The following is a 22,897-nucleotide window of genomic DNA, read 5'->3' as shown; positions in this document are numbered from 1 at the left end:
GGGCGGGCCGCTCTGTGGGGCCAGCTCTGCGCCGTTTCCCGCAGCCACCCCCGCTCCCCTCTGCCGGCGGTGCGCCTGTCCCTTTAAATCCCGGCGGCCGGGCAGGGAATCCCTCTCGCAGCGCGTCATCCGCGGCAAGGAAACCCGCGCTCGCGTCGTGCGACGCAAATGACCATTTTTGGCAACGTGCGACAGCGGACGGCACCAAGCAGGGCGGGGGGAGGCGGGGCCTGCCGGGAACTGGGCGCCGCGCTGCCCCCGCCGCTGCGCCCGCCCCGCCCGAGCCGCCCGGACCGCGGGCCGGGGAGGGGCGGGCGCAGGGGGGCGGGCGGCGCCGCGAGCGCGGCCGAGGCGGGCGCCGTCCCCCCGTGGGCGGCCCGCCTCCCCCGCCGCGGCGGCAGGTGGGAGGCTCCGCGCGCCAAGGTGGGGCCGGTGCGCCGCGGGTTTGACGTGTGCGAGTGCACATGGTGCGGCGGCGGGCGGATAATAAGCGAGCGCGGCCGGGGCGATGCCATTGCTCTGAGTCACCGCGGGCGCGCGGAGCTCCCGCTCGCAGCGCCGCCGAGCCGCGGGGCACAAGACCCGGCTGAGTCACCCCGCGCCGGGAAAAGGGGCGGCCGGTGTGTGGTGGTGGTGGAGGAGGAGGTTGGGGGGGCGGAGGAGAACCGCTCCGCCTGCAGCCCCCGGGCCCGGAGCCGCTCCGCCGGCGGGGCGAGTTTCACCGGGCAGCTCGGAGAGAGGACATCGGCGAGCGCCCGCTTGCGCGCACGGCTCTGCTCCCGCCGCGCCGCCGAGTCCTGCTGTCCCGTCCCGTCACGCAGGCACTCGGCTGCCAACTGAGCCACTTTTATCATCATTGTTATTATTTTTATTATCTCTTTTTTTTCCCTTTTTTTTTTTTTTTTTACCTTTCCCTCCCTCCCACTTTCCTCCTCGTCTCCAAAGCCGTCTTTATTATTTTTTTTCCCTCTCCGCGGCGAGCGTTGGGAGGCGAGAGGCAAGAGCCGAAGAGGTCGGGAGGGAGAAGGGGGCGGGGAGACGGCGAGGGAGCGGCGGGTGTCGGTGTGGGAAGGCGGGGACGCGGCTCCCCCGGCCCGACCTCGGACCATGTACCAGGACTACCCCGGGAACTTCGACACCTCCTCCAGAGGCAGCAGCGGCTCCCCGGGACACCCCGAGACCTACTCGAGCGGCGCAGCCCAGCAGGTAGGGCCGGGCGCTGCCCCTCTCCCTCGGTCCCTCCGGGGGCGGCTCCGAGCGCTCCCGGGACGGGAGTTCACCGCCACGCCCGGGGAGCGGCCGGCGCTTCCTCCGCGGTGGAGGCACGGGAGCCCGGCGGAGAGGCGCCGGTCGCAGTGGCGCAGGCGGTGCCGGGGCGCGGGGCTGCCCGCAGCCGCCGCTCCGTCCCGCCGCCCTTAGCTGGGGGCCGCCGTTTTCCTTCTCTCCCTATCCGCCCTCCCCGGAGCGGGTGCCCCGACACGTCCGGCGGGACGCTGACCGGAGTTCCCCGCCTGTCGGGCCGGGAGTGTTGTGGGAGGCACGGCCTGCCCCGAGCGGGGACGTGCGGTGAGGGAGCGCCCAGCGGGCAGTCTCCGCTGGCTCGGCCCCAAGTGGAGCGGGGTCGCCAGGTGTCGGTGCCGAGCCCTCGCCTGTCGGCCGGGCACCCGCCGCAGCGCCGGGCCGGGAACCGCTCGGCAATCAAAGGGCTCCTACGGGCGACTTCTCTGCGAGGTCGGTAACGCGAATATAGGGGCGACCGAACTCTTCCTCCTTCCTGCTTTTGTTCTCATTGGGAGCTTCTCGCTGTCCACATTCATCGCGCCTGCCCGGGTGGTGCCCGGGGCTCGCCCGAAGCACTTTGGGCGGCTTCGCTGGGACTCTAGGAGGTGCCGCCCGAGTTACTCACGGAGCTGTCGCAGCCGCCGTGTAACACGGCGGGATGGCTGGAAGTGGGCTCTGGGTCTTTCCAGCGCCTGCGGTTGTCTGCCCGCTTCTCCCCCTTTAAACTTTGTCTCCGAGGCGCTGACACTCTCTTTGCCTTTGCCACGGGGCCCACGCTGGCACCCCGCGGCCGGCGGCGTGCCGCTGTGCTCAGCCCTCTGCCCGCCCGCTCCTTGGTTCCGCCGGCCGCTCTCCGGCCGGCCGTGGCTTTTTCCGAGCGGGAGTTTCCTGGGGCTCGCCGGAGCGTTCCCCGCGCTCCCCGGCCCCGCTCCCTACTCAAGCCCCACTACCGGTCGGCGCTTTGAGAATGGGGAATATTTCCTGTGGAAGCGGTGTGAATTCACGGACCTGAAAGCGCAGTCTTGTGGTTTGGTTTTTTTCCCTTTCATTTTCCTAAGAAAATACCTCGAAATTACTTATATGCCTAGATCGACTAAATCTACCACTTCGGCGGAAGGCATTACACAATCGGGCCAGTTATACAAACCTGGGTTATTTCATAACTTGTTTACATCAGCTGGCCCAGCCTCACTCTTTTTTGCCTTTTCAGAGTTGGGCTTCTGACCCCCCCCACACTCCCCCTCTTTCTCACAATATTATTTCTTGGGTGGCTTGTACGAGCGAACGGGCAGTGTGACCACAGTGTAGCCTTCGCATCAAGGAGTCATAGGATAATTAAAAGAGAAAAAAATTTAAAAAGGAAAAAAGTCCAGTCTTAAACTCTGCCAGCCGTACCAGCCCGTGACATTCCTCACATTAAAGAAGTTTTACCAGAAATGACTCGCTGCCGCTCCCCGCCTGCTCCAAACGCATCTCGCTGGTGCCCTCTGCGGGCTGCAGCCTGAGGTTTCCAGGGATTCTCGCTCAGATAAAGCTTATTCCCTGGTTTACAGTAAACGCTAGGACAGGGTGGGGGAGCGGGAAAGGGGGCAGAGAAGCTGGGAACGCCCGGCAAACTGCAAATTCTCACTCTCCCTTTCCTGCTGTGATTTAACAGCTGCTCTGGATTCAAGCACTTGCTGCAGGAGGTCGAGAAACTCCGTCACCACTTCACATTTGAGCTGTCACAGTCTGAGCAATAACTGGGTTTTCCCCTTTTTCTGGGGCTCCACATCTTCCCCAGGCAGCTGGTGTGCCTGCCGTCTGATCCGGGGACCAGAGCCCAGTTTCTAGGGTTACTATCTGAAACAGGGCTTTGAGCAGGACGTTGGCTTAACAAGAACATAAATGTTTTCTTTAAGAATCCGGGAGATTTCTCAAGGCCTTGTGCTCCGTCTTTCCCTTGATCCTTACAGATGTTGTAGATTAGGATCAAATGTAAGCGTTGCCTTTACCCTAGCAGTTGGGCTGTTTTGCTGATTCTGGTCTATGGAGATCTGCAGTTTTATCACTACAGAAAATATGCATTGCTGAAATTTTTTCTTTATTGTGTTCTCTTTTTTTTTTTTCCCCCCAAAAGCAAGAAAAGATGCATCAGTCACATGTTTAAATGGAAACTGTGTCTCTGAGCCAAAACTTTGATGCTTTTTAATTATTTTTTCCCATACAGCACAGCACTGGAACATTTTTCTTTTAGGTTGCATGTCATGCTATTTTCCTAATCACTGACTTGCCATGTGGTAAACATAGACTTTAATGGGAAGAGTTTGTGTACTCTTTCAGAGTGGTCAAATTTCCCCTGAGATATTAGAGCATTGTGTCCAGTTTTCCTTCGAGGAGATGTTCAACATAGGAGACCCACAAGGGTCTTGTATTTATTGGAAGATATATCACGTATACCCTATATTTGGTAACTGAGTAATGTTAAAGATGCTCTAGGATTTTTCTAAGTCGCTTTGTTGTTGGGTTTGATTTTTTCCCCCCCAGCAATTATACTCATTTCTCGACTGGTTTCTAGTGCTGCTCAGCACTGTTAAAGATTTCAGTGAAGGTCCATAGTGGACCAAAGAACACAGTGGGGTGCTCTATAGAAACCTTAGGGTGGAGAAAGGCAACACGAAGCCAAAGCTTGCAGTGTCCCTGTGCTGTCTCTGCAGCTAAGTTGTGAGCTGCTAACCTAGTCTGTCCCTGCTTGTGGCAGGACTCGCTGGAGCCTCCCCCGACTGTGGATCTGAGAAGGCTCTCATCCAACCCCATATTTTTAAGGCAGAGCAGAGACTGACCTCAGTTCCTGGCACACTTAATAACAGGACTCTTTCTGTTTGCTGTTCAGTTGTTGGGGTTTTTTAATGATACCTTCATCTGCGTTTGCTTGGGTCAGGAGGAGAGCGGTGGGTTCGTGGCTGAGCGCGTGCTGCGTGTGTAGCCCTGCAATCTGCCTATCGCCTCATCTTTCTGTAGTGCACTGAACTCTTGTAGAGAGGAAGGACTGAAAGCTGGCAGAGAGCTGCTTCCAGGAGCCTCTCGTGGGTCAGCAGAGGAGAGCTGTGCATGTCCTGAGAGGAAAAGGCAGGAGGGGGTCTGGAAAGTGGGGAGGTGGATGAGGGCAGGCAGTGCTGTCAGGCTGGCAGGGACATTGAAGCTCTCTGAGAGGAGGAGGGATAAGGAGAGCAAAGAAGGGGCTGCAGTTTGGGGGAAGTTCTGGCACTTCTGTGTGAGGAGGCTGGTGCTCAAAGGGGCTGTGCAGGGGAGGTGACAGGGAATTCAGGGCCTGTCACTGCAACCAGCAGCATGCCAGGGGTAAGAACTGATGGCCGCTGGGCAGAATGTGGGGCCCAGCAGCATTTTGGCACGGCAGGGCTGCTCCGATGCAGTGTCCTAGCAGGGAAAGCGAGGTATGTGGGGAAAGCCTGATCAGTCAGGAAGCACTGCTTGTAAAACCTGGTGTTAGACTGAGCACACTGTGTCTGAAGACTCAGCCTGCCACAGCAGTGTGTTCCTTAATTAGTTATCCAGGAAAAATACTGCCTTTGGAAAGTACAGAATACAGGTTTGGGTTTTTTGGTTTTTTTTTTATTTCTAAGATATTTTGAGTTATTAGAAGGGAAGCTGGTGACAGAGATGGGGCATAGCAGAGAGGAACTGGTCTCTTCCCCCCAGGTCTGCAAGCAAGCATTGTGGAGCTACAGAGGGATGTGGCTGAACTGAGCAACTCCCCTTTGCTGTCCAGGAGACCTCTACTAGTGTTACAGAAGGGTCCTAGGTTGAATACAGGAGTGATTAGAAATGGAGCACTTGCTTAGTTAATACTTGGAGCCTGATTTTTATGTCAGATTCTGATATTTTATGTGGTCGATTTAGTGATGGAACTGACTCTCACAACCTCTGTTGGGAATTTTTAGCATGTTATTGGGTGTTGGAGGCAAAGGTTAGCTCTGGAATGCCAGTGATGTCTGTATGGCAGAAGCTCTCTGGATGTTTTGCTTTGTAGTGTCCCTGCAGGGAAGACAGGACATTTCTTCTCTGCTTTTTGGATGTGAAAGGGAGGGTGGTGGCACAGATAGGTAATGGTCGTGGTAGAAGCCACTTGCGGATCTGGAAGTAGGGCTCACATCCCTTGAGTTGGGCTCGTGGTTCAACTGGTCTCGCACTTCCTCCCTTCTGTGCGGTTTAGGTCCTCTTGTGTTCTGGTTATGGAGGCACCAACGCATCCTCTTCTGTGCCATGTGGTCACAGCCTACACCATGCAGAGCAAAGGAGGGGATTTGCACCCATAAATTCTGATGCAGCGTTGACAGTTTGTGGCTTGGAGCCTCTTTAACCAATTGGGGAAGGTGACATGGACTCTGAAATGTGGGATGAGCTGAGGCTGTGTTGGACCCAAGCTCCAGGTGAATCTCTGAGGTGCTGTTGGGGGTTTTGCCAAGGTCTTGGTACCAGTGTCATCCTCTCCGTGTAATTTCCCCGCCTGCTTAACTTGACTCACTCCTTCCTTCTCTCATCCTTCCTTGCTAGATTTTAAGCTGTTCAGAGGTGTAAGTCAGCAGCTGTCAGTATTCAGACTGGCTCTCCTGGTCTCCAGGTGTTGGCAGCTCGCTAATGCTGGCCTGAAGTGCTCTAGCTATCAGCATGTGAAATACTATTTGCAGTAGCCTTGGTTTAACAAAGCTCTTAAGGTTCTTGACTAGGCACACCCTGAAAAGGAAATCTGTGTTGGTGTCCCTTATCTGGGACGCTTACCTGAGCTGAGGTCAGGCTGATGCAAGGGCTCTCGCTTCTCTGGGAAGCCAGGTTGTTGACCCAAGAATGTGCATTTCTCACGGAGTCATTTCAAGGCTTACAGACCAGTGGTGGTGACAGCTGTGGGTCCTACAAGCCCTGTTCCTTGCTCAGTGATTGCTGGAGCAAGGCCTGTCTGTGAGTTAATTCCAGTCTAACCATTGAAAGCCTCCTGAAGGAGCTCAGCATAGACAAAAACATTCTTTCTCTCCTGCTTCCCCCTCCGGGGACAAGCGATTGTTTTCCTTGCAATTTAGTGCCAGCATATTATCCAGATGGATTTACCTCTGTCTGAAAGAAGGTGTACATGTATTTTGGAGGCGATCATTACCTGCTGCCTTGGTTTTACTGCTGCCTTGTTTTGTCTAGACAGTGCAGAGAGCTGCAGGGAACTTGTCCGATCTGAATCCTAAGACCTACTTTATAGGCTGCTATTAAAATACATATCCTCGCACGTAACCATCTCAGGGCTGGGTTTCTCGGTGAGCACAGAGCTACTGAAGGAGAAGGAGGCTGCTGTTCTTGCCCTACCAAGCCCTACATGGACCAAGCCCAAATTTCAGGGCAATCCTTTGGTGAAAGGAGGTTGTGCTCTGCTTCCTAATGGCATTTCAGAACTGAAGTTTCTCTTCCTTTTCTTTGGGCTCAAAGAGAAGTGTTTCGCTAGAAACGCCTTAATTCCCCTTTTGCTCCATGCCGGAAGGAGTGGTGGGCACTGGCAGGAGGTGGCAGCACTGGGGACGGTGCTTGGGAGGGGAGGCTGGGTTAGGGTAGGCTGGGGAGCTGTGTAGGGGAAGAGGAAAGGGGTTGGGAGAGGGCAGGGCTGCTCTGGAGGGGAAGTGCCTGAGCCCAGTGCCTTCCTCAGGGGCTGTGGCAGGCAGGGGCACCTTAAGATGCTTCAGAGGCACCAGCTACTGGTGTTCTTGCTTCAGGTGCCACTTTGATCCTCACTGGTGCTGGTCCTGAGGGCCTAGCTAGTTTTGGAGTAACCACTTATGTTCTGCTCACATTGACGGTTTCTTCTCTGCTCTCTGTCCCTCTTCTCCTCTGCCTTTCATCCCAGAAATTCCGAGTAGATATGCCAGGATCAGGCAGCGCTTTTATCCCTACGATCAACGCCATCACAACCAGCCAAGACCTGCAGTGGATGGTCCAGCCCACCGTCATCACCTCCATGTCAAGCCCTTACTCCCGTTCGCACCCCTACAGCCACCCGCTGCCCCCGCTGTCCTCAGTGGCCGGACACACGGCTCTCCAGCGTCCTGGTGTCATCAAAACCATTGGGACCACCGTGGGACGGAGGCGGAGAGATGAGCAGGTAACTGCAGCGGCGGAAGCAGCTGGGAGTGCCTTGAAAACAGATGTACAGAGATCTCCTCCCCCACCCCCTCATGAGATCTCCCAGCACCACAGGGGAGCACTGAGGTCCATCCCTGGTGCTGTTCACATGCTGGGGCTTCTTAGGGTGGTGGAGGGTGTAAGCTGGAGGGTGACTTTTATTGCTGCCTCCTCATCATATGGTGAGACTTACCCAGTCTTCATCCAACACTTTGCACCACCAGCCCGCATTGTGGCTTGGTTTCAAAAGCAGGTGAAACTCTGAAGTTGAGCCCTGGGTTTCGGTTTGAGTGTCTCTGCTGCTCCAGGCAGAAGGAAACCTCCAAGAAAGCAGAGCAGCTTTCATGTAGGTCCTTTACAAATCTGACACCTAATTACATCAGCTAGTGTTTTCTGTCAGCTCTGTAGCTGCTAGCACTGCTTCAGTCTCCATTTGTGTGATACCTCCAGTCCCAGCCAGCATCATGCAGGGAGGAACAGCTTCCCTAGAGCACCTCAACTCTGGTTTGAAGAGCCTTCTGGAGGACTGGGGTCTAAATCCACCTTCCCACTACAAACCTGTAATTGCTCGATCTTTTTGCAGCAATTTGGTGGGGATCCCATAAGAGATTTTTCTGCTCCAAACCCAGAGGTATTTTTGTAACTGGCATGAGGTAGCTTGTACCACTGCTGCCCTGTACTCAGCTTCCTAATGGAATTATCAAGCTGGGACCCTGGATCTGGTGGACTAGGCGCAGGCATCTTATCTTCTGGAAATCAGCACTGTTGTTCTCCTCTATGTAAGAATCAGCCTTCTCCACGGCTGTCTGGTGAACAGCTATTCACAGTGCTAGGCTGATTTCTCTTTTAAAAAAAAAAAAAAAAAAAAGATCTGACTAAACTTGATCTCCCCAAGTTGTTCCCAAGCAGCATTTGTGTGGGTCGCTGCAGAGCAGTGCAGTGAGACACACGGCGCACCCTCCAGACACGAGCGCATGCTGTTGCGTGAGGTCTGTTTCTAATAAGACTCACCAGCCCTACTTTTACTTCTACGTCATCTGTTTTGATTCACAGTCCGATTATTTTATGTGGAGTTGCTGCCTGGTTTAGACCCAAGAGGTTAAAGATAGAGTTTAGCAGTACCTCTGTGTGGGGAGCTGGTATGGCTGCAGTGAGGACCCATTTTTGGGAGGAAGGATGGAGTAGCCATGGTGGTTCGGGTACGTGCCAGCCTTTTCCACCAGCTGGAGCTACTTCCCTGTTCCCTGCATGCAGGGCTGGTGTCCAAAGGCAAAGAAAGCCTCACAGAGCTGGAGGAATAATTAGCAACAACTAATTTGTTTGACAAATGCTGCCTCTGTGTTCACAAATTGGCCGTGAAGAGATCACCATATTCTCTGCTTTATTTGTTGTTCAGAGTTATTTGCTGAAGGATGCCTGCCAAGCAATTCCTGGCCTGTGGCTTGTTTGCAAGCCGTTCATTGTGGGTCATTCAAAGCCAAGTCCTTTTGATTAGACACGTGCTAAGGCAGTACCCGGGCTCTTTACTGTGGCCCTTTGGCTCAGGTTTCTGTGCTAGTGCTTTGAACACCACATCGGAGTGCCTTTTTGGAAAACCTTGTGTAACACTTTATGAAAAGAGCCTGTTTTGATGAACGTTCCTGACAGTGAATGCACGTATTGGGCTTGGACAAGCTACGAATAACACATACAGCAGGGGCACAAAGAGTGCCAAATCCAACCACTTCCAAACAAATCCAGCAACCACTGATGGAATATTCCTTTTTAGACCTGGTAAAATGTTAAGAACATCCAGATTAGGGGCTTCTGTCTTGCCTGTGCAATTTTTGCAAAGCAGTCTTTGAAACAGATAATTTTTAAATTACTGAAGGCCTTTGGAGCAGAAATTTTACTCCAAACATATTTCAATGAGATCTGTGCTTCCAAAGCATGAAAAGGCTCTTGAAAACTCTACACAGGGGCCCCAAGTCAGCATAGCTTCTGTGTGCATGCTCAATGCTTTGCCATACTGTAGATATTTGTGTGCAAATACATTTTTACCCTGCACTCGTGTGGGCTGGGAAGAGTGGGCAGAGCTGTAGCAGGGAGAGCAGTGCCTGCAGGGGCTCCTTACTGGGGGAAATATTCTGCCCAGCAGAATGGAGCTACACCTGGCCTTAGGATGGACATTGTGAGCTGCTGATGGAAAAAGCTTTTGGGCCTGAATTCTGTGTCCTGCAGTTCTAGAATTGCTTGTGTTGCTCAGTGAGCATCCAGGGGCTCATGTTACATGCAGGTGAAATCATAGGCACTGATCAGATCGTGAAAAAAGCAGAAATGAGTGAGCTGAATGCCCAGAGGCTGAAGTTAACTTACTGAAATTGCAAACATCAAAATTAAGGAGATAGAGCAAGCCAAAACAAACTAGGCTGAGGTTGGAGTAAAACTAACACTAAAAAGAAAAGATAGTAAAACGTTGAATATCTCATTTGTGATATTGACAGTTCGTGGAGATATTAGAACTGAAGCTTCTCTGAAGAGCTGTTTCTTACCATTCTGTGCTGGCAGTCTGTGAGATCTGACATGTGCTTTGCCAGGTGTCAGGGTTTTGCTTTCATTTACAGTCACCAGGCCAGAGTCCCTGCAGCACACCCGGGCTGGGTGAGGCTGAAGTGTAGGGCACAAGGTTGGAGTGAAGGGCTGGGCACGTGCCCTCGATCCCCGTGGCTCCCGCTGGATCCCCGTGCTGCTCTGTCTGCATGGATCCCGCTGGATCCCCTTGCTGGGCTGTCTGCATGGCTCCTGCACGCTGGGTGCCACAGCCCACTCTGTGCCCTGCTGAACTGGCTCCTTTTGGCTTTGGCCATGGCACAAGCCTATCTGCTACTGCTGGGGTTTGTAAAAGCTTGTCTCAAACCCCTAAAACTGGACATAGCTTTGACCGGGTCTTGCGAGCTCCCGTTCACTTCCTCTGGTTTCGCAAGAGTGTAGCTGGATGGGTTTCTATGGAATTGCTCCTGATTTACATCAGTGAGGATGTCAGCTGGCCTCAGGAAGCCCTTGATATCACTGGAGCCTTGCCTGCTGATGCAAGAAGCAGTGTGTTATCTCGCTGAGTGCTCAAAAATCTGAGGTCAGATTTTTGGGTGGTATAAATCATTGTTGCTTCACGGACTTCATGGGAGCTCTGCTGATTTCCCTGTCTCCCCCTATACACCATCCCGACCTTCAAGAGAAAAACTATTTTTGTGTGGGAAGCAGCAGATATTTTCTTTCAAGAAAGAGGCACTTACAACATCGTGCTCTGGTTTTGCTTAACGTACCACCCAAGTTGTGAAACAATCAGAGCATCTTTTATCTGTTTGGCCTTGGTGCAGATTCACTGTCCTCTTACACAATCTTCTCCCTGTGCCCTGCTCCTTCTCCTCTCCCTTCTGCTAAGACCTGGTGCAGGCAGAGATACTGTGTGCTTTCATCTTCTGCTGACATCAGTGACGAGGGGGAGTGCTCAGCATCCTGCTGGATCAGGCTTTTTTCCTTTGCATTGTGGTTAAATCCTCACAAACTTAAAGGCATGCCTTGCTCAGATCTGATTGGATTTTCTTGGCACTTGCCCACAGCTGTCGCCTGAGGAAGAAGAGAAGCGAAGGATCCGGAGAGAGAGGAACAAGCTGGCAGCTGCTAAGTGTCGTAACAGGCGTCGAGAGCTAACAGAGAAACTCCAGGCGGTACGTGCCCTGCATACATTTCTGCTTCCTTGTCGCCCACCCTTCCAACCAGCGCCAAGGACATTGTTCTTCCTCCGCCAGCACGTGGAGGAAGATGCTTCAAACGCACTCGGCCTTCCTCATCCAAGGCTGCCCAAGGGTGCTGCTCCTACATCAACAGCTGCTGATGAGGGGGACTTGGCCCTGGAGCTTAGGACCCTAAAATTCTCTTTGCTCAGTGCCCAAAATGTCCTAGGGGCTCTCTTCCCTTCTCGCCTCTCAACTAGCACAAGTCTCTCTGACTCTGGTCACCTTTCATAAGTGGAAATAAAGACACCGTGTGCCTCAAAGGCAGGTTTTAAGGACAAAAACACTGAAGAGGTAGGATCACCTGAAAGCTGTTGAAAACGAGGAAAATGGTATGTGTAGCTATCAGAGCTATACCCTTTAGGCTTACTCCTCCTTTGGAGGTGGGGTAGTAACTGACTTCCTTCAAAAAGGAAGCACCACAGAGTTGTGTGCCCTGATGCTGTACAAGTAAAAATCAGTAAAGCTGGAGAAGGCAGAGCTGAGCATAAGAACCAAGGGGTGGGTAAGGCACTGGTTGAAGAGAAGACAAGATTTGGTTGTGTGAAATAAGCTGAAGGAAAGGCTCGTGGTCAAGAACCAGGCTGGTTTTATCCAATGATCTTGTTAACAAGCACAGCAGCAGTGAAAGCACATCTGTGAAATGTGCTGCTGCTTCAAATTAGGAGGTGTTCTCAGTGGAGGGGAGGCAGGACATCCTATAGAAATGTCGTGACTAAAGTGATAGAAGTAAGAGGAGTGTGCAAAGTGGGAAGTCATGTCCTGAAGGGCTGAGTGTGAGTTTTGTGAAGTTAGGAGCTCCTCACATGGGAAGGTCCTAACTGCTCCCAGACTGTGATCCATCTGTGTGATGTGACCACAGGAAAGATAAATGTATTAATCGTAGGATGCATCAGGGGGTGATCCAGTGTTGGTCCTTTGGGCAAGAGCTAGACAAGTGTCAGACCTAATCTGGAATATGCACTACAGAAATAAAATGGAAACAGTTTAGAGACTGCTATACACTACCTCTGTCAAAGTGAAAAGAATATTACTAGCCTAACATGAAAAAACAGTGGAAGGAGATCTGGGTCCTCTGCTAAAGTGTCTGTCAGGCAGACAGCAAGGGAGAAGACTGAAGTCACAGGCCAAGACAGAATGGAAAAACTAACCATCAGAAAATTAAGGCAAGTCCACGAGATTCTTTATAACCCTTAAATTGGTGATGTTTGGGAATAGCCTACAAATAGGCACGTGAAACACAAGATGCTTGACTGGCAATGACCTTGTGTCTGCTTGGCTCATGAAGAGTCTGGGGTGGATCTGCCTGTGCCAGATGGGATCTGGACTTGGTGGCCCTGTTCCAGGTGAGGAGTAGTTCCAGAGCCTTTGCCATTTTATTTATTTATTCCCCTTTTGTCTGCAGGAAACTGAAGTACTGGAGGAGGAGAAGTCAGTGCTGCAAAAGGAGATCGCTGAGCTCCAGAAGGAGAAGGAGAAGCTGGAGTTTATGCTGGTGGCTCACAGCCCTGTGTGCAAAATCAGCCCCGAGGAACGTCGCAGCCCACCATCCAGCAGCCTCCAGAGCATTCGGACTGGAGCGAGTGGAGCGGTGGTGGTGAAGCAGGAGCCTGTGGAGGAAGAGATCCCATCTTCCTCTTTGGTCCTTGACAAAGCCCAGAGGTCTGTCATTAAGCCCATCAGCATTGCTGGAGGTTTTTATGGGGAGGAGGCACTCAACACTCCCATTGTGGTGACCTCAACACCAGCCATCACTCCTGGCTCTTCCAACTTGGTGTTCACCTACCCTAACGTGTTGGATCAGGAGTCTCCTCTCTCCCCTTCTGAGTCCTGCTCTAAAGCTCACCGGAGGAGCAGCAGCAGTGGGGACCAGTCCTCAGATTCCTTGAACTCTCCCACCTTGCTGGCGTTGTAATCCCCCTGCGGCCCCCCATTTTGCCAGTGTGTTACATCCCCCACAGCACCATGGGGGGAGCCCCCTCCGTGGGATTAGAGACAGGCACAGGATCGTTCAAGCACAAGGGCAGCAAGAACAAGGATGGGGAAGTGCTACAGCTCCAGGAAGGAGAGTGAGGACCAACGCCAGCTCCCTGGAGGCAGGAAACGGCAAGGGTGGGACTGACACGCCAGGGTTGTTTGGAGAGGGTGATGTCCGCTCTGTAGGGACTGCCTGTGGAAACCTCTTTGTGGCCGTAGTGGACTTGGGGAGCGCTCCTGGCCAGGACTGAAGGCGAGCTGCAGACAGTTGCTAGTCGTTCCTTTCCTTTGTGGATTGACTTGAGCGGTTGTGCTCTGTGCTTAAATCATTCTGGTTAGTTGATCTTACAACTTCTCTCTTGCGTGCTCGCTCTCTCTCTCTCTGCATATAATTTCCAATGTTGTCGATCCCATTACATTTCACTCAGTTTCTCTGAACTCTAAAGTCTAATTAGGATCTTTGCTCTTGGGAATAGCTGTGGGAAACATGTAGGGTTGCCCAGACAGGAGGATGACAGCTGGGAGAGGAGATAAGGGGGACCAAGAGGAGCCCAAGAGCTCAGCAGCAAGGGCAGAGCTTGTAGTCTCTAGCACAGAGACAACAGACGTCTCATGTAGAAGCCTTTCTTTTAAAAAATGTGGATATATTTATCCCCTTGGGCTCCTCGAAAAACCAAGTTAGCATCTCAGGGCCAAAGTAGCATCAGAAAAGCTGCTGGGCTGGCACTTACCAGTCACTGGCAGGGTTTTACCCTAGTTTGCTGGATATCAAGTCTGCTGCTTGTTGTTTACTTTTCCTGGGCTGCCTGCTGTCTGGGGAGTATTACATCTTCCTTCCCATCAGGGCTCCTGACTCAGAGGCTGATCTCTTCCTGTTAGTAAATCTTCCCCTCCCCTTGGCCATATTTGCAGAACATGGTACAAAAAGAAAGAGGTGGTACCACATGCCTATAAATCTAGGATGGAGACTGGCAGCGGCTGAGACGGTGAAATTAGCTGGCTGTACTCTTGCTGATTTTTTCATTGTTGGGAAACAAAGCAGCACATATCTACCAGCACAACACAGGCCACAAGGCCCCAGCTCCTGACCAGGCAGGAATGGCATGGATAAAGTGTTGACCTGTTTGAACTAAAACAGAGCTTCTGACAAGCTCTGGCAAATGACAGATTGACAGCTGAGGAAAATCGATTAGCATTATTTGCACCTTGGTCTTTGGCCTCTGGCTTTTCTTTACATTTTCTTTGCAGATTGATCTTTTGTTGTAGTTTTGTTGACCTGAAGACAAAGAATCAGACCAAAGGGCTCTTTCCCTAGTCTTGGGTCCTTCTCTAGCCTGTGGGCTTGACTGCTACTACTGAGTGCTCAGAGAGGGCACAAGCTCTCCAGTGCTCATGTTTGCTACTGGAAACAGTAATATGTGTAATCTATTTCCACTTGGAGCCAAGCTCAATTCCTAGTGGTGTTAAAGCACTGGCAAACCATGACCCTGTGCACACTAGGATTGTCCAGCTTGCCAGTTAAACCACTTAGGAGATAGCTCTTTGGTCCTGCCTATTGAAGCTGTGGTGGCAGCTATTTATTTTGGTGTGAGTTTGTATTTTTCTTTTATATGTACACACACACACACACACACACACATATATATAATTTTTTTTTAATCAGCCAAAACTGGCATTTCTTGTTCAGGCTGGACCTGGAGAAATGCAGCATACAATTATACAATTATAGGGCTAGTCATGAGATGCAAAACTGCTGCAGTCCCCACCAACTCCACTGGGAATTAATAGGTTTCAGTCTTGTGGAAATGGGACTTCACTCAGCAGGGCTAACTTCCCTCAAACTCTGGCCTCTGGCCACTGCCCATCCCTTGAATCCATTCAACGGGACACTATTCCAGCTCTAAAGGTGGACTTTGGCTTTTTTATTACAACTATTATTTTTAACCCAAGTATTTACCAAACGTGCCAGAAATATGTGAGAGATCCTTTTGCTTCATAAAGCTGATTGGATTCAGGCTTTTTCTATATTGCTTAAACACATCATTTTGATATTGGTGCTAGAGGTTTCAAATGGAGCTCACACAGTAAGTAAAATTAGTAAAGGAGTTGTATTGTCCTTACATGTACATCAAAACTTCCTTTCTAATAAAGTAGATCTTAAATTTCCCATCGTTAGCACAAAGGATCCACTTTTCCTAGGGTTTTACATAGATGATATCATTTTAGGTGAAACTGCAGCTTCTCTGCATTTTGCCAAATGCTTGTTTGGGTCACTCTGGACTGAGAATCTAAAACTGTTAATAAAACATCTCTGCATGTCATTTCCACACATTTTTAAGGAGAACAACACTGACAAGTGGTGGGTGAGATTTTAAAATGATGCAGCTACTTTTGAGGCTAGCTGACCAGGATTGCTGTCTCCTGTAAGATCAGGAACATCCACCCCTTGTAGGGGTTTCAGAAAGTCAGGTGTCTCCTCAGATCTAACTGGTGGAACAACAAAAACCTACCTTTGCTTCTGGTTACTGAATCATTGCCAAAAGGAGCTGCAGCTGGTCCTTGTCCACTGCCCTCCTGCCTGGTCATTGACCTGCTCAGAGACAGAACAAGATGCTTCCCTTTCCTGACCTGTGATACTGACGGGAGCCATGTGAAACTTCTCAAAAAAGAGGATTATTTTCCACTGTTTGGAAAAAGCCCCAGATATCTTGAGCCTGTCTGTTTTCTCCCTCAAGTCTCTCAAAGAATATCTGTGTTGGGATTGCTGGTCTCCAGCCTTTTGTGTTTTGTGGATCAGCCTTACTTTTGTTTAGTTTCTGGCAGGCAGGTACAATTTCACTCCCATTTTGATCTGGCCCTACATTATTTTAGTGTTTTCTGGTGTGCTCTTTGGGAACTGATTGTTATGCCCAAAATGTTATTTTCCATGAGTACCTTCCCTGCTGATTCCTAAATGTAGTGTCTCCATGTTCTGCATGTAGTGGGGATATGGGAGCTGTTGTACCTAGTGCTAACGGAGTTGTTGAAGTCAATAGATAAAGGCCCAGGGAATTTCAGCTGGTATTGGGTCAGCCCCCTGGTGACTGGCCCAACAAAGCCTCTCCTAACATCCTAAATTAATCAGTGCCAAACTGGGAGGAGTAGAAACAGCTGCATTGAAGGAAACATTCAGCTTCTAGGTGATGTTTGCCATTCCAGTTTTGCCCTCATTCCTCCTTCTCCTTTCCCAGTTGTGGCATTGCCTTCACATATTCCTTTCTTCTAGATGTGGAGACTGGGTACGTCTCAATCCACTTGTGGTGTGATGGGATTTGGGACCAACATGCTGGGGACAGTAGCTCTCTGTTGTGTTTCTATAATTATTATTTAAATGATCTATTTAGTTCATCTGAACCTTTAATTTTGCTGCTTACTGTATGTAGGATCCACCTGGCCTTCATCCTAAATGAAAAGAAAAAAAACAAAAGGAAAACAAACCTAAGACACCTCCCTTCTCCCTGGTCTCTTATTATTTATTGGCAGGCAGCCGTCTTGTGCCTGCTCCAGCAGATCTGCCATTAATTTAACATCCACCCAAATCACATTCCTGGTGTTTGGTTGTTGCTTTTTTTTTTGTTTGTTTGTTTTTGGTTTTTTTCCCTTTTGGTTGTTGCTTTTTTTCATTTTAAAACAGACTTCTGAAATGTAAGAAATCTTATTATCATGACACAAGATCATTTTCATTAGGAAGGCCAAGTCAAACATTTTAAGAGGTGGGGGGAACAATATACATTTATTTCTTATTTATTTATCATGTTTACATCTTTTGTTTTTCTGTTCAAGACTTGGATATAATAAAGAAAGCATTAAAAATACTACAATCTTCTTTTTTTTTTTTTAGGCTAATAATTTTTTTTGATTCCTTAAATAAAATAATCTGAGTTTTGTTGTTGTCTGTATAAAATGTAAAAAGAGATATGTTTTTAAAGATGCATTATCATTCCTCTGTGAACAGTAGGTGGAGTTCAGGACAAATCTCAGAGTACAAGATAATAATAAAACCCAAACCTATTTTACTTAATTGTTCCCCTCCTATCCTGTATGATTAAAGGGTTATTCCACTTTCTTGTTTGTGGTTACTTGATGTTAAAACCATATTAAAATGTGTAGGAAATAGGTATCCAATTGTTTTTGCTCAGTGAGAGGATAAACTGTTGTATATATCTTGATATACTGTGTAGTTCAAAGTAACATCAGTAAGGGATAGTGCATCTTAATTAGAGAGATAAGTTACTAGTGTCACTAAAGTCTGCTTTAAGATCCTCAGATACAGAAAGGGCCTGGTTCTGATTCCACTCACGTGGGACAAACTGAAAGCATCAGTAGCCTTTTGCTGCTGTGAAGCAGGTGTCAGTAGTGAAATGAAGTCTCAGTGACTAATAGGTGACCACGAGGATTGTCGAAGGTTTGGGGGCGCCATTATCTTTTTTTCCTCAAAAGTTTTAGATCATGGGTTTTCTTTTTTACTGTCTGTCTGCAGTGAAATAGTTTCTGCCACAGAGGTTCTTAAAGATGACTGCTGAAGTGGGACCTTTCTTTGCTCGTAGTGGTCTTGATGTCGTTCTTGCAGTCCTGGGGAATTTCAGCCCTGAGGCATTCTCTCTGGTGTTGTCTCTTTTCTGTTCTTGTTATTTTACTGAATTACAGGCCTACAGTATTTGCACTAAAACAAAAAGCTTGTTTAGAGAAAGCTTGCTGCTACAAAAGAAAGAACGTATTAAAATGGTTTTGCTTTTACAATTTTAACTGAGTAGCATTTTGTAGAATAAAATCAATCTAGACTGAAAAGAAAAAAAAATTACTTTTCTTTTTTCCTCTGCACCCTCTCCCCCCACACTCCTTCCTTTTCATCCAATTCCTCAGTGGTATGATGTTCCCCCCTTCTCTTTTGGTGCTCAGTTGTAATGATTGGCTGTATTGTTGACTATGCTGCTGAGAGTTATGACACTTGTAAATCTTGTTTTAATGACATTGTGGACACTTTTGTATAGCAAGAACTAACTGGAGTTCTCTCTGTTAATTGAAGTCATTAAAAAGCTCCCTTTGCCATGAACAATTACAAGCTCGCATGTTCCTTCACTGTGAACAACGGGGTCCAGCATTGCCAGGTGCCTGCTTGCAGCACAGTTCAAGGCTTCTTTCACAAGAGCAGCTGCAATCCCAACAGCTGTTACCTGCAGCAATGGCAGATGGGGCAGAGGCTAGCAGAGCAGCCCACCTGGGCTAAAAAAAAATAAAACTAATCCTTTCATCTTAGCTTCAAAAAGGAAAGGGATAGAGGTAAAAAATGTGTGCTGACTTTTTTTGTTGTTTGTTTTAAATCTCCTCAACCAGAAGGAGTCAAAGCTTCTGCTCTGAAAACTTGGGGTGGGGAGCATAGTTGCTTCGCTGGCAGCAAGGAGGAGGTTAAGATGGAATTCCCTTGCATGCCTGGGGAAAGCTTCAGCCTCTGGAGTGGAAGGAACTCAAATACATCAGGTTAGGAGTGGAGGATGTCATATTCAAGTTCAAAATGAAACACCAGTGGGGAGGAGATGGGTGAATCACGGCTTGCCAAGCTGGCACCAGACCAAGCTTCTCCTTACTCATGGACTTCCTTAGGAGTAACGTCTGCTCTGGTTTCCTGCTGGTCCCTGTCCCTTGGTTTTTTACTCTCTTTTTCACTTTTTTTTTTTTTAACCCCTGTGTTCTCACAGTTCTATGGGGAAGGAGATGAGAGATGTTGGATTAAGTTACAAAGTGTATGGAAACTATTTGTGAAGTTATAGGGAATGATGGAGGTATCAGTCACCAGAAGAGGGAATACATGCACATGCCTGTGTGAAGTGAGCTCAGCTCTCAGGAATCCATACTGTAGGAAAGTTGACATGAAATCAGCGTAGGAGGGTTTGAGCTTTAGAGCAGGACCCAGCCTTAGGGTTCTCTGCAGGGTCAAGGATGACAGAGGGGTAAGGGAGGGCCTATGGGAAGCTTTTTCTAAATGCACTTGTCCTGGTATGGCTAAAGGAAAAAGCAGATATTCTGGGAGGCACGGCAACTACAAGCAAATCCACCAAAGGAGCATCATCTCTTAATATCTATCTGCACTGGGCCTCAGGCATGGGGGAGTCCCCATTTGATCTCCTACTGCATACAAGCCTTCTCCAACGGGAGTGCTTCCAGGATCTCCTGCCTCTCCAAGGGCTTTCCCATTACACTGCTGCACAGAGGCATCCAGCCTCGATTCTGTCAGACCGGATCCTTTGGCAACATTTACCTCCTCCACCCCCTCCCAAAAAAAGACTAACAGGAGGATATGCTCTTGCTCCCTAAGCTCCTGTTTGCTGACAGTGCTTTTCAGAAAGGCCTAATGCTGCTTGACTGCAAATGCTGCTTGCGAGGCTAGGCCTCCCACCTGATTTTCTCCCAGCAGTGGCTGGCTGTGACTGTCTTTGATCATCATTAGCTGTGGAATGTCCACAGCAGTTACTGTAACTTGGTTTTGAAGGATGAAATTGCACAGCAGAGGAAACTCTTTTCCACCGGGCTTCTAGCTGTGGGAGGCCAAATTCTACCACCTTGACATGGAAATTATGTTTTTCCCAACATCCTCATCTTGTTTTAGATCACTTTACATAGGGAATTTCCCCTCCTTCTGAAACAGGCTCATCCTCCCTCTGCCCTGCAATGCCCTAACCCTGTGATGAGAGGGAGTGATCTGTATCTTACCACAGGGTAGGCAGAGTGGTACTGGAAGAGAGATCACCCATTTCTTTGGCAGGAAAGGTTGTGAGGGACATCTGCATGAAAAACTCTTCCATCAAGATCAGCATACATCCCAATGATGTCTTCAGTGCATACAAAAATGAAAAGAGGCTCCCCGTTCTCTTTTGCCTTTCCTCTTCCCAGAATGAGAGACATCTCTGGAGTTCTCCTTGTGGTTATATTTCTTATTGACCAAAGCACTGGCTCCTCTCTCCAAGCAGCATGTGTGGGTAGCTTGGTCTTCTTAGACGGAGTGGAGACCCCACCTGGAACAGAGCTTTTGTGCCAAGAGAAAGCTGAGAGGAGTTGCCTGAATATATCATGCCAGAGGATCTCAAGTTGTTAGATGAAGGCTTCTGGTGATTTTTTTTTCTTTTTTTTCACTTTTAAAACTTTATCTAGAACCTGCAGGAGCAGCTACAGGAACTCTGCAGCCAATGGAAAGAATAAGCATGCGTTAAATCTGAAGAAAGCTTAATGGCAAGCAGAGCTGGAGTGGGAGTGTGGGGGAAAGGAGGGCATCCAGAATACTGGTTTGAAGTGATGTTTCCACTGCCATGTGGGAAGGATGTGACAGAGAAAAACAGTGACATGGTTATTGCATCAGATACCCCAAAGTGGAAAAAATGATGCATTAAAAAATAAAAAAAAAAAACAAAACCAAACCACCACACTAACTACATTATATGGTCCTATTCTACTGATGGCTCTATGTCCTGAAATGTCACACCATCATACCAAGTGTTTTCTGCTCAGTCTCACATGGCAGTAGTGAGGCCCCCATTCAGCAGTGCCTGGCCAGTGTCAGGACAATGAACAGTGCAGATGGATTATCAGATGGGTGGAAGTTGCTAGTACCCTCTCAGAGGACTAAGGTTTAAATGAAAGGTTTTCATGTGTGTTCCAGTATAGTGAGATCCAGTACACCTCAGGAAGATATTCCTTGGTGAAGACAGGACAAGGCTGGGAGAAGAAGCCAAGACAGCTGGGAATATTTGGCTGTGAGAAAAAAAAGGCTAAGGGAGGATCTTACCAAAGTGTGTCCATACCTGATGGGGGTAGGGAGCAAAGGAGATGCAATCATACTCTTCCCAGTAGTGCCAAGCGACAGGATGAGAGGCAATGGTCACAACTTAGAGGACATGAAAGTAACTTTTTCACTGTGGTCAAACAGTGGCCAGGGAAGTTTGTGGAGTCTCCATCCTTGGAGACATTCAAAACTAGACTGGACATGGCTCTCAGGAACCTGCTCTAACTGACCCTGCTTGAGCAAAAGGGTGGACTGGGGACTCTCTTGTGATGCCTTCCAACCTCGACCATTCTGTGTTTCTGCTTTTCATTGCACGTAGTCCTGAAGGAACATATTGTGAGCATATTTCTTTCCCCCTCACAGTGCTATCTCATCTGAACCCCAGAATTCCTCTGTACTAAATATCAGCCTTTTGATGCTGGCTGTGCAAGGTCAAACAGATAAAGACTAAGCTGGGAGGAGGCTATCATGGCAGACAAGAATGTAAACTGTTCTGCTTGTTGCAGTGTGAGTGTCAGATTTCCTTTTTAATTTTGCATGCTCCATTCCACAGACTAGTGTGGGGGAAGAGAGGGAGACAGGCCTTACATGGCTGTGATCTAGATCCTGCATCCCTCAAATGACTCTCTGCAAGTCCACAGGCAGTGCCAGGAACTGTTGCCTATCTGCCTTTTACAGGCTCTCCTACCATTTTTCCCTCTCAGACAAAAGTAGTTTTTTAAGTTCCCTGGAAAGGTAAATAAGAACCAACAGCTGATGCTCCTAGGTGAGCTCGTGGGTCAGGCACAATCCATTTACTGAGCAAAGAGTTCCCTCTGGCCCCCCACCCTGTTTCTGTAATCCTGGTTGGGCTCCCAGACTCAGGGAAATTCATCAGCAGCTCCTAATGATGACACAGTACTGCTGATGATTACTGATGTGAGCCACCACAGCAGGAGATGCTGAGTTTGGGCAAAGGGAGGAAATAGGTCAGTTCTGTTCCTTTGGGTAGCTCAAGCTATTGAAGCACTGGGTGCTCTAATTAACTAATTCCTGTCTGAGTTGCTTATATCATATTACCGCTCTGAAATGTACTTCATTTAGTTCTGAAACCTTTGTTTCATGGTAATGAGGGTAGAGCAACAGACACTATCCTGTGGGCTTTAAAGGCCCACATGCCAGAGGCCCATGAATAATCTAGGGGAAAGGTGAGCTCATCAGCCCTTCAGGTCTAAGGTTGCCCTGTGGTCTAGCGAGGCACAGCCCTGCTCTGACCCCTCAAAGCCAGAGCTTTGGGCAGCCCATCAGGAACAGCAGTGAGCAGCACCACAGCCTCACGCCTCAGGAACTGGTTGCCACAGCCTTTGTTCCAGGCTGATGCTGACTTGAAAGGCTGCAACCCTTCACTCCTCCTTGGCTGCTACAGGTCACAGGGGTGATGGGAGAAGTTGGCTGTCTTTTGTAGCCTCCGACTGAGCACCGAGTTTGTGAGCCACAAGGACTGAGATTAAATCTCTGCTCTGAGCAGTGTTCTGAGGCCATACTAGTATCTAATTACATTCTCTGCTCCTGGCAGCTGAGGAAATGAAGATCTGCCTGTGACACTGCCTGTGGTAAAAGGGAGGGAATAGGAAAGTAGAGTGATGCCTTCAAAACATCAGCTTCAGGTGCTTCCCTTGACCTCGGGAGTCCTCCTCTGTCAGCACCTGCAGCTGGGATGGGTGCTCATCCTGGAGTGATGATCCTCCTCCCCCTGCTCTTGTTATCCTGGCGGAGTGAGGGGTTTGCTAGAGCTGTATTCACCTGTGGCCAGGCTGTTCCCAGGCAGCTACAAGGAGCAAGGTTGTCCTGAGGTGGCACAGAGCAGGAGCTGTACAGTGAAGGTCTTGGCAACTCGAGGTCCTCTGAGGTGCACCTG

The 22,897-nt window shown here is 49.3% G+C and overlaps 1 protein-coding gene across 2 annotated transcripts; it reads left to right on the top strand.

Annotated features, from left to right (window-relative positions):
- Window positions 1-490: 490 nt before the first annotated feature.
- Window positions 491-18,282, top strand: FOSL2 (FOS like 2, AP-1 transcription factor subunit). 2 transcript variants are annotated; one of them, XM_059841226.1, is made up of 4 exons: window positions 491-1,206; window positions 7,163-7,417; window positions 11,037-11,144; window positions 12,616-18,282. In XM_059841226.1, the coding sequence occupies exons 1-4, from the start codon at window positions 1,108-1,110 to the stop codon at window positions 13,123-13,125; spliced, it is 972 nt and encodes a 323-aa protein (XP_059697209.1). In that variant the 5' UTR covers window positions 491-1,107; the 3' UTR covers window positions 13,126-18,282. The 2 variants fall into 2 exon arrangements, with proteins under 2 accessions (XP_059697209.1, XP_059697210.1); XM_059841227.1 differs by lacking the exon at window positions 491-1,206 and adding an exon at window positions 1,376-1,731.
- Window positions 18,283-22,897: the final 4,615 nt, after the last annotated feature.

Source organism: Haemorhous mexicanus, chromosome 3 (assembly GCF_027477595.1).
Source record: "Haemorhous mexicanus isolate bHaeMex1 chromosome 3, bHaeMex1.pri, whole genome shotgun sequence".
Lineage (NCBI taxonomy): Eukaryota > Metazoa > Chordata > Aves > Passeriformes > Fringillidae > Haemorhous > Haemorhous mexicanus.
This window is presented reverse-complemented; position numbering and strand designations above follow the sequence as displayed.

Coding starts and splice junctions, on each gene's coding strand:
- FOSL2 (XM_059841226.1), top strand. CDS start 1,108: ATGTACCAGGACTACCCCGGGAACTTCGACACCTCCTCCAGAGGCAGC. Junction 1,207..7,162: donor CGAGCGGCGCAGCCCAGCAG/GTAGGGCCGGGC, acceptor CTTTCATCCCAG/AAATTCCGAGTAGATATGCC. Junction 7,418..11,036: donor GGAGGCGGAGAGATGAGCAG/GTAACTGCAGCG, acceptor ACTTGCCCACAG/CTGTCGCCTGAGGAAGAAGA.